The sequence below is a fragment of the Anomaloglossus baeobatrachus genome, chromosome 5 (assembly GCF_048569485.1).
Source record: "Anomaloglossus baeobatrachus isolate aAnoBae1 chromosome 5, aAnoBae1.hap1, whole genome shotgun sequence".
NCBI classification, from domain to species: domain Eukaryota; kingdom Metazoa; phylum Chordata; class Amphibia; order Anura; family Aromobatidae; genus Anomaloglossus; species Anomaloglossus baeobatrachus.
In genome coordinates, this window is record NC_134357.1 from 511,328,203 (window position 1) to 511,344,454 (window position 16,252).

Below are 16,252 nucleotides of genomic sequence, written 5' to 3' on the forward strand. Positions count from 1 at the left end.
CACGTTTGGGGGGCTCTCACTGGGCGATGCTGCATGTTGGGGGGGCTCACACTGGGCGATGCTGCATGTTTGGGGGGCTCACACTGGGCAGGGGGCGACACTGCAGGACCTGTGATGATGTCACAGTCATGTGATCAGTCACATGGGGGAGCAACCATTTTAGAATTTGCCAGAAGTGAAGTGTTTTGTAGGAAGCGGCCGCATGTAAGGCTATGTGCCCACGTTGCGTTCTGTCACTGCAGAAATTTGAACAGCACACGTGCGCTTCAAATCGCTGCAGAAACAGTGCGTACTGAAAAGCCGATATCATGCGCTCCGCATGCAGCCCCTCCCATAGACAGAGCGGGGGCTGCATGCAAAGCGCATGAAAGAAGTGACATGTCACTTCTTAGAACGCAGCGCTTCGGCAGCAGCCAAAGCGCTGCGTTCTAATACGCCACGTGGGCATGGATAATGCACAATCATCATAGATTGTGCTGGGGACGCAGGACGCATGCAGTTACACTGCGGTGCAGATCGCAGCGTAACTGCATGAAAATACGCTATGTGGGCACATAGCCTAACAGAAGAAGCTGCAGAGAGGGAGAGAGTCGGGTAATGATGGCGCCGAGAACAGACTGTGTGTGATAAAGGGGAACGGGGCAAATCCTGGTGGCAGAGGGAGCGGAGCTTTCACCACTAGGATTTAGTCACAGCCATATATCCAGTGTGCGGCTCTGCAGGAGGAGGGGTGTGGAGATTCCCCATTACATTAACCCCCTCAGTGCTGCTCACACTCCAGGAGACAGAACGTGTTCCCGTCTGTGCAGCTCTATCAGGAGATCTGTATCTGATTAGATAATAACATTTCTTCATTTATATAGTGGTATTAATTCCACAGCGCTTTACAAACATTGGCAATACTGTTCCCATTGGGGCTCAAAATCTAGAGTCCCTATCTGTATGTCTTTGGAGTGTGGGAGGAAACCAGAGTATTCAGAGGAAACCCACGCAAACACAGGGAGAACATACAAACTCCTTGCATATGGTGTCCTTGGGGGGATTTGAACCCAGGACCTCAGCGCTGCAAAACTGCAGTGCTAACCACTGAGCCACCGTGCTGCTCATGATTGGGTCACTTCCCTCCTGACGCCGCTCGCTGCTCTGTTACTGTACAGTCTCCATTATGGCCATCGCCCGCTCCATGTTGTCACTATCAGGAGATATTAATGTTCTATCATGATCTGTAACTGACGGCCCCGATTCTGCCGTGTGATCTCTGTGGATCCTGCACTTTAGAACTTTCTTCTTATGAAATATTTAATAAAGATTCAGATATTTTAGATTTGTTGTGTTTTTGGTGCTGGATTGTAGATATTCTGTGATAAATCTCTGTGTGTGACTATAGGTGGATTGTGTGTTATACCGGGGGCAGGACGGGGCCAGGACTGGATGTAGTGATCATGTGAAGCCGGTAACAGCTCCGGAGATTCCTTACATGGGATCTTTCTGATGTTACATCGTCATCTTCTCCCCATTCAGGTCCCTACAATATCGGATCCTCTCAGATCTTCTATATAAGAGAATTTTCCAGATTGACCCATTAAGGATGAAAAGGGAGAGGGACAAGATGGCGGAGAGGATATTACACCTCACCCTAGAGATCCTCTTCCGGCTTACTGGAGAGGTGAGAGATTCTGATGACGTCACATTACATAATTCTTATCTATATGGAATAACAGATGGACAGAACTGGAGAGGTGAGGACTCTGGAAATGTCTGTAGTGAGATTTATTAATGTGTCTCTCCATAACCAGGATTACACAGTAGTGAAGAAGACCTCTAGTGATCGCTGTCAGGACCCTGTGTCTGAGGGATGGGGAAGACCCCTGTGCCCAATTACGAGGCCTCCACCTCACCCCCTGATACATGAGGACATCAATGACCAGAAGATCCTAGAACTCACCTACAAGATGATTGAGCTGCTGACTGGAGAGGTGACACTGCTGGGAATGCTGGGACATTATACAGTAACGCTATGAAGGGATCGGGGGATGACGGTATCATTGTATGTGTCAGGTTCCTATAAGGTGTCAGGATGTCGCCATCTATTTCTCCATGGAGGAGTGGGAGTATTTAGAAGGACACAAAGATCTGTACAAGGAGGTCATGATGGAGGTTCCCCAGCCCCTCACATCACCAGGTAATAGACAGGGCTAAATACACACGACCTATAATTATCTGTATGTAAAAAATGAATTCAATCCCTGTATGTGTTTCCTCTAGTTCTATCCAGTGAGAGGACAACACCAGAGAGATGTCCTCTTTTTCACCGAGACTGTAATCAAGAAAATGTCAATGTTCCTCAGGATGATCAGGTAGATGGAGAGAAGGTGTCATGAAATCTCCCCATGATGTGTAGACGGCTGTGAAGGTCTTGTGTTTAGTCTTGTTTTATCTTCTAGTATTAGACTGTAAATTAACATTTTATTAGAGACCTTTTGACACTCACATGTGAAACCTATTACACACATGACCGTGTAGTGCAGCGTATAATGAAGTGATCAGTGTTCAGAATATGAAGATTGAACAATCTGAATGACTTTGCACACGGTCACTGGTGCTAGATTATCCAGGAGCAGTATTTCAAATATTGCCAATTTCCCTGGATTTGTACATGTATTGATGTCAAGAGTATACTGAATGGTGAGATCATGGAAAAATCTCCAGTGATATGGATCCTGGTGATGTAAGGGTCAGAATTTTGCACAAGCAGCAGGATCCATGTAGCCTTCATGTCTGGTGGTGATGTAATGGTGCGGGGAATGTTTTCTGGGCTCATCCTTGGTCCTCAGATACCTGTGGATTGATGTTTGGACACTAGAACTTATCTAAGCATTGTGACAGACCAAGTTCATCCCTTCATAGCAGCTGTTTACGGCTTGTCCTTCTACTAATGACCCATGCCATAATGATCAGGTAGTTATAGATTCTTTTCAGTGTCTTATTATGATCCTAGACACCAGTGAAACAGGTTCAATGGTGCACCTATTGTTGATTTTTGCAGATGTTTTTTTTTTCTATGCCCGCATACAATCAGATGACAATTTCTAACTCCTTTTGTTGAGGTGAGCTCTTAACCAGAGATCACTAGTTGCCTACTGCCTGGCCGAATTGGTATGAACCAAGTTCATGCGTTAAAGAATTCACACCAGACACAGTCAGATATGAAATCTCTTCTTGTTCACAGTAAAGATGGCACCGAACAGACTGAGGAGAAGCATGCATCCTCTTGATATAGGCTAGGGGCGTATACAAGTTCAGATATGCACATTTAGTGGGACAGTTCATGAGCTTGCCAATGGGGAGATCCGTGTTGCTGTTGATGGGCGGGTCTGACTTCAGTGGCTGAAACCATGGTAATGGGAGGGACGTCATCTGGTGGATCCATGCTGATGGTTTGGTCTGTGATGTCATCTGATCTGTTGGTTGGTCTTCTAGCTTGACCAGGGGTCTTCCCTTATATGGTAGCTTCTTTCATCTGGACATTCCATGCATTCCAAGCAAGGTGTGGAGAACAGGAAATGGCAGCCATCTTTATATCTGTGTCATGTATATGATCTGAAACCTGAATTATGTAAGGCAAATCGACATATTTCCCACAATCCCTTGTCAAGAAGTTAATTAAGTAACCTTCTTGACAAGGGATTGTGGGAAATATGTCGATTTGCCTTACATACTTCAGGTTTCAGATCATATACATGACACAGATATAAAGATGGCTGCCATTTCCTGTTCGCCACACCTTGCTTGGAATGCAAGGAATGTCCAGATGAAAGAAGATACCATATAAGGGAAGACCCCTGGTCAAGCTAGAAGACCAACCCACAGATCAGATGACATCACAGACCAAACCATCAGCATGGATCCACCAGATGACGTCCCTCCCATCACCATGGTTTCAGCCACTGAAGTCAGACCCGCCCATCAACAACACGGATCTCCCCATTGGCTAGCTCATGAACTGTCCCACTAAATGTGCATATCTGAACTTGTATACGCCCCTAGCCTATATCAAGAGGATGCATGCTTCTCCTCAGTCTGTTCAGTGCCATCTTTACTGTGACCAAGAAGAGATTTCATATCCGACTGTGTCTGGTGTGAATTCTTTTACGCATGCACTTGGTTCATACCAATTCGGCCAGGCAGTAGGCAACTAGTGATCTCTGGTTAAGAGTTCACCTCAACACTTTCCATACTATCCACCTTAGTGTACAATACGTGCCCTGGTTTGGTCAGTAGGATTTTTTAAACTCCCATGTCCATGTTGTTTGTTGCCTTTGTCCTTATCATTTCAGGGTCATTTCAAAAATTGCAAGAGGCTATCATGTCACCATGGGCCTGTAATCCTGCACAACTATTTCATCACCTGGAATCTTTGATGTGATAAATTGCTGAACTCCTAAATGCCAAAGTAAATCCAACGCTACTAGATGATGTCTGTAATAATGTGGCCATTCAGTGTACAGTCATGGCCAAAAGTTTTGAGAATGACACCAAAATTATATTTTTACATGATCTGTTGCCCTCTGGTTTTTAATTGTGTTTGTCTGATGTTTACATCACATACAGAAATATAATTGAATCATATTATGAGTACCAAAAGGTTATATTGACAGAATGAGTTAATGCAGCAAGTCAATATTTGCAGTGTTGACCCTTCTTCTTCAGGACCTCTGCAATTCTCCCTGGCATGCTCTCAATCAACTTCTGGATCAAATCCTGACTGATAGCTGTCCATTCTTGCATAAGCAATGCTTGCATTTTGCCAGAATTTGTTGGTTTTTGTTTGTCCACCCGTCTCTTGATGATTGCCCACAAGTTCTCAATGGGATTAAGATCTGGGGAGTTTCCAGGCCATGGACCCAAAATCTCTGTTTTGTTCCATGAGCCATTTAGTGATCACCTTTGCTTTATGGCAAGGTGCTCCATCATGCTGGAAAGGCATTGTTGGGCGCCAAACTGCTCTTGGACAGTTGGGAGAAGTTGCTCTTGGAGGACATTCTGGTACCATTCTTTATTCATGGCTGTGTTTTTAGGCAAGACTGTGAGTGAGCCGATTTCCCTTGGCTGAGCAGCAACCCCACACATGAATCGTTTCAGGATGCTTAACAGTTGGCATGAGACAAGACTGGTGGTAGCGCTCACCTCTTCTTCTCCTAATAAGCTGTTTTCCAGATGTCCCAAACAATCGAAAAGGGGATTCATCTGAGAAAATGACTTTACCCCAGTCCTCAGCAGTCCACTCCCTGTACCTTTTGCAGAATATCAGTCAGTCCCTGATGTTTTTTCTGGAGAGAAGTGGCTTCTTTGCTGCCCTCCTTGAAACCAGGCCTTGCTCAAAGAGTCTCCGCCTCACAGTGCGTGCAGAAGCACTCACACCAGCCTGCTGCTATTGCTGAGCTAGCTCGGCACTGCTGGTAGTCCGATCCCGCAGCTGAAACAGTTTTAAGATACGGTCCTGGCGTTTGCTGGTCCTTCTTGGGCGCCCTGGAGCCTTTTTGGCAACAATGGAAGCTCTCTCCTTGAAGTTCTTGATGATGCGATAGATTGTTGACTGAGGTGCAATCTTTGTAGCTGCGATACTCTTCCCTGTTAGGCCATTTTTGTGCAGAGCAATGATGGCTGCACGTGTTTCTTTAGAGATAACCATGGTTAACCCCTTAACGACCCATGACGTACTAGATACGTCATGGATCGTGTCCCGGTAAGCCCCGCCGCCGGCGAGACGCGCACATATCAGCTGTTGTCAACAGCTGATATGTGTGCCTGCTAGCCGCGGGTGGAATCGCTTCCACCCGCGGCCATTAACCCCTTACATTTCGCTGCCAAAGTCTTGGCAGCGATATGTATATGGGCGCCGCCATGACAGTGACTTACCCCGCCCCCGCCGGAAGTCACGTGACATGATCACGTGACTTTCGGCGGTTGCCATGGTAGCACAGGGTCATGTGATGACGCCTGTGGCTAACATGAGTCACTTCCTCTCAATGCCGGAATACAGCCGGCATTGAAAGTGAAGCAGCAAATCTGCAGTTCTCAGCTCTGTAGCTGAGATCTGCAGATAGTGCAGAGCGATCGGATTGCTGATCGCAATAGCCCCCTAGGGGGACTAGTAAAATAAAAAAAAAAGTAAAAAAAAAAGTTTTAAAAAATTAAAAAAAAATAAAAAACCTAAAAGTTCAAATCACCCCCCTTTCACCCCATTGAAAATTAAAGGGTTAAAAAAATAAAAAATACACACATATTTGGTATCGCCACGTTCAGAAATGCCCGATCTATCAAAAAATAAAATCAATGAATCTGATCAGTAAACGGCGTAGCGGCAAAAAAATTCCAAACGCCAAAATTACGTTTTTTGGTCGCCGCAAATTTTGCGCAAAATGCAATAACAGGCGATCAAAACGTAGCATCTGCGCAAAAATGGTACCGTTAAGAACGTCAGGTCGAGACGCAAAAAATAAGCCATCACTGAGCCTCAGATCCTGAAAAATGAGAACGCTACGGGTTTTGGAAAATGGCGCAAAACGTGCGCCACGTTTTTCGGACAAGCTTGTGAATTTTTTTTAACCCCTTAGATACAAGTAAACCTATACATTTTTGGTGTCTATAAACTCGCACCGACCTGAGGCATCATACCCACACATCAGTTTTACCATATAGTGAACACGGTGAATAAAATATCCCAAAAACTATTGTACAATCCCACTTTTTTTGCAATTTTTCCGCACTTGGATTTTTTTTGCCGTTTTCCAGTACACTATATGGTAAAACTTATGGTTTCATTTAAAAGTACAACTCGTCCCGCAAAAAACAAACCCTCATATGGCAAGATTGATGGAAAAATAAAAAAGTTACGGCTCTCGGAAGAAAAGGAGCAAAAAACAAAAACGGAAAGTGCCCGGGGGCTGAAGGGGTTAACTGAAGAGAAACAATGATACCAAGCACCAGCCTCCTTTTAAAGTGTCCAGTGGTGTCATTCTTACTTAATCATGACTGACTGATCGCCAGCCCTGTCCTCATCAACACCCACACCTGTGTTAATGGAACAATCACTAAAACAATGTTAGCTGCTCCTTTTAAGGCAGGAATGCAATGATGTTGAAATGTGTTTTGGGGGTTAAAGTTAATTTTCTTAGCCAATATTGACTTTGAAAGTAATTGCTGTTAAGCTGATCACTCTTTATGACATTCTGGAGTATATGCAAATTGCCATTAGAAAAACTTAAGCAGTAGACTTTGTAAAAATTAATATTTGTAGCATTCTCAAAACTTTTGGCCATGACTGTATGGTTTATACTTGGTGGAGATGACAGGATAAAGCTGATCATAGACATTAGATGTTGTCTGGATCTTCTCACAATTTTCTGGTTATGGAGACTGCTGGTTACAATTAGGAGGCGACAGGTTGGATTATACAGGAGACCTGCAGCTCTGTGATATCTTCTGCTGTCAGTTTTGTTCATTTATGATCTTTTCTGTTCTTCTGAATCATTTCACGCGACTTCTCCATCTGTCTGTGACTTTTACAATATTATTTTCAGGGTGAAGATCTGACCCATATTAATACTACAGAGACATATGTGAGGGGTGATGAGCGGAGTAAAGAGGAGATTCCTACAGATAAACGCACAGGTGAGTAGTGACCACTAAATGCAGAGAAGTCACAGATGTTATTCCATTACTGGCTTCTGTAATAACTTTATATGATTTATCAGAATGTGTTCACATGGAATTTTTGATGTGGACTTTACGCTTAAAAATGTAGGTGCCGTTTCATTAAGACTTGCACTGTGGGCGCCGGTCTTAATGAAGGGGTGTGTTGAGGTAAGATGAGGAAATTGCCAGTTAATTATTTCTACATATCTTCTTTATGGCGTGTGCCTGGTGACAAATGCTCCTGCATTCAAAGACCAGAGTAGCATTTCTGGCGTAACTTACACCACCAGAGTAGCAGAACTTTTGATAAATTCAGTAGATTAGCGACACCACTTTGGTGGACCTGGACGGAACTGCCATAAAAAAGTAAAAAGGTGAAAGATTTTGTGACTCTTCAAAGAGTTTTGGGCCAGTAAACTGCCATAAACCCTTTTGAATCAATTGTGTATTTGAGGGAAACATACAGGTATGGAATAGCTCACGGGAAGGTTATTCTGTATCTTATGTGTCTCCTGGATCTGCTGGAGGCTTCTATGTGAATTTTAGTAAAATGCCTTTCAGGCGTCGTCCTGCTGTAGACAATAAGTTTGATAAGGCTGGATGTAGACGATTATGTCACAAATCATGATACTTATGTTTGCAGATTGTGGACCTGTTTGGCTTCTTGTGCAGCTCTAGATTTGCGCTGTTGATGGTGCAGGAGCCGCCATCTATTGTATGAAATATTTTGGTACATTAATTGGACTAGAATAAAGCGGAGAATAGCGAATCAATTTGACTCAAAATTCTTGTAGAATTTGAGATAATTCACTTGTCATGAGTCGGCAATTTCACTTTGCAGATAATTGCTTGGCTGCGGCCAAGTGTACTTGTATAACATATAATATTTTTTCTTTTTATAGCACCAACATATTCCGCAGCGCTTTACAGTTCAGAAGGTGCTTGAATAAAGAAGATTAAATATTAAAGAGTAGCACATACAGTACAGACAAAAAGTTTGGACACACCTTCTCATTCAAAGTGTTTTCTTTATTTTCATGACTCTGAAAATTGTAGATTCACATTGAAGGCATCAAAACTATGAATTAACACATGTGGAATGAAATACTTAATGAAAAAGTGTGAAACAACTGAAAATATGTCTTATATTCTAGGTTCTTCAAAGTAGCCACCTTTTGCTTTGATTACTGCTTTGCACACTCTTGGCATTCTCTTGATGAGCTTCAAGAGGTAGTCACCGGAAATGGTTTTCACTTCACACACAGGTGTGCCCTGTCAGGTTTAATAAGTGGGATTTCTTCCCTTATAAATGGGGTTGGGACCATCCGTTGTGTTGTGCAGAAGTCTGGTGGATACACAGCTGATTGTCCTACTGAATAGACTGTTAAAATTTGTATTATGGCAAGAAAAAAGCAGCTAAGTAAAGAAAAACGAGTGGCCATCATTATTTTAAGAAACGAAAATCAGTCAGTCTGAAAAATTGGGAAAACTTTGAAAGTGTCCCCAAGTGCAGTGGCAAAAACCATCAAATGCTACAAAGAAACTGGCTCACAAGAGGACCGCCACAGGAAAGGAAGACCAAGAGTCACCTCTGCTGCGGAGGATAAGTTTTATCCGAGTCACCAGGCTCAGAAATCGCAGGTTAACAGCAGCTCAGATTAGAGACCAAGTCAATGCCACGCAGAGTTCTAGCAGCAGACACATCTCTAGAACAACTGTTAAGAGGAGACTTTGTGCAGCAGGCCTTCATGGTAAAATAGCTGTTCGGAAACCACTGCTAAGGACAGGTGACAAGCAGAAGAGACTTGTTTGGGCTAAAGAACACAAGGAATGGACATTAGACCAGTGGAAATCTGTGCTTTGGTCTGATGAGTCCAAATTTGAAATCTTTGGATCCAACCACCGCATCTTTGTGCGACGCAGAAAAGGTGAACGGATGGATTCTACATGCCTGGTTCCTACCGTGAAGCATGGAGGAGGTGTGATGGTGTGGGGGTACTTTGCTGGTGACACTGTTGGCGATTTATTCAAAATTGAAGGCATACTGACCCAGCATGGCTACCACAGCATCTTGCAGCGGCATGCTATTCCATCCGGTTTGTGTTTAGTTGGACCATAATTTATTTTTCAACAGAACAATGACCCCAAACACACACCCAGGCTGTGTAAGGGCTATTTGACTAAGGAGAGTGATTGAGTGCTACGCCAGATGACCTGGCCTCCACAGTCACCAGACCTGAATCCAATCGAGATGGTTTTGGGTGAGCTGGACCGCAGAATGAAGGCAAAAGAGCCAACAAGTGCTAAGCATCTCTGGGAACTCCTTCAAGACTGTTGGAAGACCATTTCCGGTGACTACCTCTTGAAGCTCATCAAGAGAATGCCAAGAGAGTGCAAAGCAGTAATCAAAGCAAAAGGTAGCTACTTTGAAGAACATAGAATCTAAAACATATTTTCAGTTGTTTCACACTTTTTCATTAAGTATTTCATTCCACATGTGTTAATTCATAGTTTTGATGCCTTCAATGTGAATCTACGATTTTCAGAGTCCTGAAAATAAAGAAAACTCTTTGAATGAGAAGGTGTGTTCAAACTTTTAGTCTATACTGTAGTTCAACACATTCAATGAGAAGTAAGGAGCAGGGGAGTACATGGACATCATAAGGTGTCATAGCAGGAGTCTTAACTGGGCACCTTTGACAAAAAAAGTGAGGTCTGATCTGAGCATGCGTGCTCAGACTGCTGTCACTCAGTGAGGCAGCCTTGTCCTTACCAGTGACGTGCCCCGCTCTGTTTGTCCAATTCCGGTCCCTAGATCACAAGTAGCAATAACTGCACCACAACATAGTAAAAAAGCAGCCACACTGGCATAGGCTTACCAGGAGCATGGCATGCAATAAACGTATATCAGGAAATTGATTATCAGGAAGAGTTGGGTCATATGAGAAGGGGTTAATTAGTAGTGAAAAATCTCTTTAAGTAAAAGACCTAACCTTAATGCACAAAAAATATTGTGTAAGGACCTGAAGTGATTGGTTTATGGGAGAAAAATCAACAACATAAGAGTTGAAACTGGTTTGTAAGGAGGAATGGGCTAAAATTCCTACAAGCCAAAGTGCAAGACAAATCAACAATTACTGTATGTTAAGTGATGGCTTATATGTACATGATCAATATGCTCTACTGTGCTGTCCTCAATACTAGAGTACTCTTACCTACCAGAGTGTGTATGTGGTAAGCTAGAATTTCCTAATAAAACTAATCACAGGCCCCATTATGAGTTTTCTCTGAACATGTAAATTAAAATGATTGGTGACTGGCAGTGACACATCAACCTACAGGGAAGGAGACTACACTGGAGCAGTAAGGCTATGTGCGCCACCTGCGTATTTTACTGCGTTTTTGCGTGTTTTTTTGGGTGCATTTTTGGTCTCAAAAGTGCATGAATTTCCTTCCCTAGGAAAGTCTGAGGTTTCATTTTTGCTGTTCGCACATTGCAGTTTTTTGGGGTTTTTTTTTTTTTGGCTGCGTTTTTGTGCTGACCACAAAGATGCAGCATGTCAATTTTTTTTGCGTTTTTCACTCATTGAATGCATTGGACAAAAACAGAGCGAAAAAATGCATGCGTTATTTTTGTGTTTTTCCTATGGGTGTGTTTTTGTGCGTTTTTTTTTTTTTTTGGGGGCCAAAAACGCTGCATCTTTGTAGTCATAAAATAACGCAGCGTGTGCACATAGCCTTAGGCCCTGTGCGCGCTAGAAATTCCAGATCCTCTGAAAGCATTCCGCTTTCACGGCAAAAAAACGCATCCAAAATCCACATGCGGTTTTGACGCTTTTTTTGCAGGTGGTTGCGGTTTTTGCGGTGGTTGAAGAGGGGCTTTTTTGTATTTTATTTTCAAATAAAGGATTTTTGTGTGTGTGTGTGTGTGTTTATGTGTTTATTTACTGTCACTTACAGATTAGTCATGGCGTGTCTCATAGACGCTGCCATTACTAATCTTTGACTTAGTGGCAGCTATGGGATGCCATTAACTCCTTATAACCCCGATTGCCAACACATCACGGCAATCGGGAAGAGCTGGTGACACGCCGGGACTGTCGCATAATGGATGCGACATTCTCGGGGCAGCGGCAAGCTGATATTCTTGGCTGCGGGAGGGAGGGGGCAATAACTATGGGCCTCGCCCTCCCCAGCCTGAGAATACCAGGCCCTTGCGGTGTGCTTACCGTGGCTGGATGGTAAAATATAGCGGAGCCTACGCATATTTTTTTTTTATGTATGTATGTATGTATGTATGTTCGGTTATGTGTCTGTGTATTATGTGTGTCTGTGTGTGAGTGATATGTGTGGAGAAAATGGAGGAATTTCCTCTTCTCCTAAATGACATCACTTCCTTACAAACCGCAGGTTAGTGATAAACACTGTCCCGAAAAACGCGAAATACCGTGGGAATAACGCAATAAAACGCACATAATTTGTTACCTGCGTTATTCCCTGCGGTTTTTCATGATTACATTACAGTCAATGGCATAAAATACCGTAGTTACCTGTGGAAAAGTGACATGCACATTAATTTTCCCCTTCGCCCATGACACCACCACCTGAGAGATAGGTTCCGCCCACATCAGGACAGGAAACCCACTGATAAAAAGGCGGCACCTCTCCTCCACATCAGTTCGGTTTCCTGTCCTGATGGGACGAACCCACGGATTCTCCCAGGTCCGACCCGGTGTGCAAGCTTGGTACTTACCAAAAGCCGGCATTCGGGCCTGGAAGCACCTCCCTAGGGCTTCCTAGCTTATGCGGTGGTGGGGCGCGAGCCTGGAGCGGGAGCTCGGCTCTGCGTCGCCCCCGGCGATGTCCGCACACGGCGCCTGTGAGCTGGGCGCCCTGCTGCTGCTGCTGTATACGCCGGGCGAGAAGAGTATGTGACGCAAAACCCGAAAATGCTTCCACCGCGCATGCGCGGGGTCGGCCAAGATGGCGGCGCCCAGGAACTGGATTCGGGCGGCAAATTTGAACTGGTGAGAGATAAAGAGGTGACGCTCGCAGGGAATGGTGAGTAAATCTCCTCCGTTAGGATGGCTAACAGCTCCCCATCAGGGACGGAGGTCCCAGACAGGGAAGGACTCTCAGGCTTCCCACCCTCAGCAGAAGGGGGATCGCCCCCCTGCCAGAGCAAGCCCCTCCAGTCCGGCGGGTCATCACACTGATTCCAAGAGGTCTGGAAATCATAAATCTCCACCAAAAATGGTATTTAACCGCCATCTTGGGGGGTGAGTGCCTGCTGGCTTATTGCTTCCTTATGTTTCCTTATGTCCCATTGTTTCTCAGGTGCCCAAAAAGCATACCTCAAAAAAGAACTATAGATCATGTGGGGTGTGCAAGGAGACTCTGGCATCTGACTACCGGAAAGACTTTTGTTCCTCCTGTATTTAGAAGGTCCTGTGTACCGAAGCACCGAGTTTCACGGCGGAGTTGCGGGACAATATTAGAGCCGAACTGAGGAATTCTATGGGCTCCAGGTCCGAGTTAGCTCCAAAGAAGCATAAGAAGTCAGCTAGGAAGCGGGCTGGATCGTTCACTAAGTCCGATAGCTCTGAGAAGGGCTCTGGATTTTCTTCCCCTGCCTTTTCATCAGACTCTGACTCGTCCTCTTCTTCGGATGAAGGTGGCAGGCCGTGTTTTCCCCCCTCTGAGGTAGCATCCCTGGTTAAGGCGGTCTGCGCTACTATGGGGCTGGTGGACGATAAGAGTCAGGAATCTACACAGGACCTTATGTTCGGAGGCCTGGAAAGTAGAAAGAAGAAGGTCTTCCCAATCCACCACAAAATCCAGGAAGTGATAAGGGCTCAGTGGCTGAAGCCTGAAAAGAGAATGCCGATTTCCTCTTCCTTGAAGAGAAAGTATCCCTTTGATGAAGCCGCAACCACGTCATGGGACAAAACTCCTAGGATTGATGTGGCAGTGGCGACGGCATCTAAATCCATGACCCTCCCCTTTGAGGATTTCGGTTCTCTCCCTGATCAGCTGGACCGAAAGTCGGATGTGTTTCTCCGTAGCACTTGGGAGGCTACCACGGAAGCTCTAAGACATGCGGTGGCGGGGACCTGTGTCGCACGTTCCCTCATGGTTTGGATCCAACAGCTGGAGGACCAGCTTAAGGATGACACACCCCGAAAGGAGATCCTCTCCTCCATACCTCGCATCCAAGGGGCAGCGGCGTTTCTTGCAGATGCTTCCATTGACTCCTTGAAGTTATCAGCTAAAGCTGCGGCCCTTTCCAATTCTGCCAGACAGGCCCTATGGCTGAAATCTTGGAAGGGAGACGTCCAATCCAAGGGCCGTCTATGCAGTATGCCCTGTGAAGGAGACTTCCTCTTTGGCTCACAACTAGATGATCTCCTCTCCAAGGCATCGGACAGGAAGCAGGGCTTTCCAACTGTGCAACAGCAGTTTCCACGTAATGGACATTTTCGGAGACGGCAGTTTTTCCATAAGAAGCCCCCCAAGGAACAGGACTCCTGGCGGGAGAAACGACGAAATACGTCTGGATTTATGTTTGCCCCTTCCTCCTCCTCGAAGTTCAAGGGTCCCCAATGACGCCATCATCCCGGTGGGAGGGAGGCTCTCTCTCTTCCTCACCGCATGGGAACGGACCTCTTCCAGCCAATGGATTCTGCGAGTCATCTCAGACGGTTTCTCCTTAGAACTCAGTTCGCCCCCTCGGGAGTGCTTCGTTGTAACATCCATGCCTCAGATAGAGAAAGCCAGGGCATTGGAGGACGAGATCCAATCTCTCCTTTTGAAAAGGGTCATACAGCAGGTTCCCAGGGGGGAAAGAGGTTGGGGAGTGTATTCCCCTCTGTTCCTAGTCCACAAACCGAACCAATCCTTTCGAACGATAATCAACCTCCGGGTCCTCAATCAGTATCTGATACAACACCCTTTCAAGATGGAGACGGTCCGGTCTACAATCAAGCTGTTATATTCCGGCTGTTTCATGGCAGTCCTCGATTTAAAGGACGCATATTATCACGTCCCAGTTCACCCGGCGTCTCGGCAGTTCCTCAGATTCACCTATCACAAGGACGGATCAGTGCTTCACTATCAGTTCATGGCACTCCCCTACGGTGTCTCCATGGCCCCAAGGGTCTTCATAAGGCTGATGGCAGAGGTAATGGCGCACATCAGGTCTCACCAGATCCTCATTGTCCCTTACTTGGACGACCTGTTGGTAGCAAGTCCGTCCGAGTCCCTCTGCAGAACGCATGTGGCGATGGTAATCTCCATCCTTCAGGGCTTAGGTTGGATTATAAACTGGGAGAAGTCCAGACTTCGTCCTCTGCAACGTCAGGCCTTTCTGGGTCTCATCCTGGACTCAATCATGCAGATGTCCTTTCTCCCAGAGGAGAAACAGCTCAGGATTCGTTCCCTGGTCACCTCGGCAATTCACCATCCGGTCATGTCCCTCCGTCAAGCAATGTCCCTGGTCGGGTCCCTTTCAGCCTGCATCCCCGCAGTCCCTTGGGCTCAGATACATATGCGATCCCTTCAGATGGAGGTCCTGGGCTGGCAGCTACGGTCAGGAGGCTGTTTGGACCACCTGATCCGGTTAGATCCCGAAGTCCTTCCTTCCCTGTCCTGGTGGCAGGACTTAACGCATCTGTCTGCAGGAGTGGCATGGTGTCCCAGGGTCACAGACGTTATCACCACCGATGCCAGTCACCTGGGCTGGGGGGCCCACTTGGGTTCTCAGAAGCTACAGGGTGTTTGGGACACTCAGCTGCGGCGTCAGTCTTCCAACTTCAGGGAGCTCATGGCGGTGAATCTGGCCCTTCAGGGATTCCTCCATTGCCTCACAGGTCGGAGTATTCAGGTCCTTTCAGACAAGAGGGTGGTGGTGGCCTATCTGAACCATCAGGGAGGCACCAGGTCCTCACGACTCCTTGCCCTCACTATCCAGATCTTTCATCTCCTGGAGTCCCGCCGTCTCCACCTTTTTGGGCCCTTCATATTCCTGGGAAGGACAACATAGAGGCGGACTTCCTAAGCAGGCATCATCTCCATCAGGGGGAATGGGCCCTGAACCCCCGAGTCTTTCGGTTGATCGTCGCTCTTTGGGGGGTGCCGGTTTTAGACTTGTTCGCAACCATGGCCAACAGGCAGCTGGAAAGATTCTGCTCTCTCAATCCCAGGGATCGTCCCTGGGCGATAGATACAATGCAGGTATCCTGGTCTCGGAGTCTTCTGTATGCCTTCCCTCCCTTGATCCTTCTCCCGGCAGTGCTCAGGAAGATCCGGGAGGACCAGGCTCATCTAATCCTCCTTGCTCCGTTCTGGCCTAAGAGGGCCTGGTTTTTCTGTCTTCAGAAGCTGGCAATATCGGAACCTTGGGTCCTTCCAGAGGAAACGGACCTTCTCATGCAGGGCCTAGTCTGCCACCCCAGGGATTCTGCCCTCCACCTGACAGCCTGGCATTTGAGCGGCAGGTCCTCTTAGCCAGGGGCTTCTCGGAGGGCATGGTGTCTACCCTCCTTAAGAGTCGGAA

At 46.1% G+C, this 16,252-nt stretch overlaps 3 protein-coding genes across 4 annotated transcripts in view; 2 read left to right on the top strand and 1 right to left on the bottom strand.

Annotated features, from left to right (window-relative positions):
- LOC142311975 (uncharacterized) overlaps positions 1 to 16,252 on the top strand; it is a 452,821-nt gene that overhangs the window by 298,521 nt on the left and 138,048 nt on the right. The window lies entirely within an intron of this gene.
- LOC142311970 (uncharacterized) overlaps positions 1 to 16,252 on the bottom strand; it is a 423,868-nt gene that overhangs the window by 62,490 nt on the left and 345,126 nt on the right.
- The window catches only part of LOC142311988 (uncharacterized), a 29,059-nt gene that overhangs the window by 707 nt on the left and 12,100 nt on the right, over positions 1 to 16,252 (top strand). For both annotated transcript variants that reach the window (XM_075350864.1, XM_075350865.1), the window contains exons 2-6: positions 1,522 to 1,666; positions 1,797 to 1,976; positions 2,059 to 2,182; positions 2,266 to 2,357; positions 7,584 to 7,674. In XM_075350864.1, coding sequence (XP_075206979.1) covers positions 1,589 to 1,666; positions 1,797 to 1,976; positions 2,059 to 2,182; positions 2,266 to 2,357; positions 7,584 to 7,674 — 565 coding nt within the window. In that variant the 5' untranslated portion in view covers positions 1,522 to 1,588. The remainder of the gene's footprint in view (positions 1 to 1,521; positions 1,667 to 1,796; positions 1,977 to 2,058; positions 2,183 to 2,265; positions 2,358 to 7,583; positions 7,675 to 16,252) is intronic.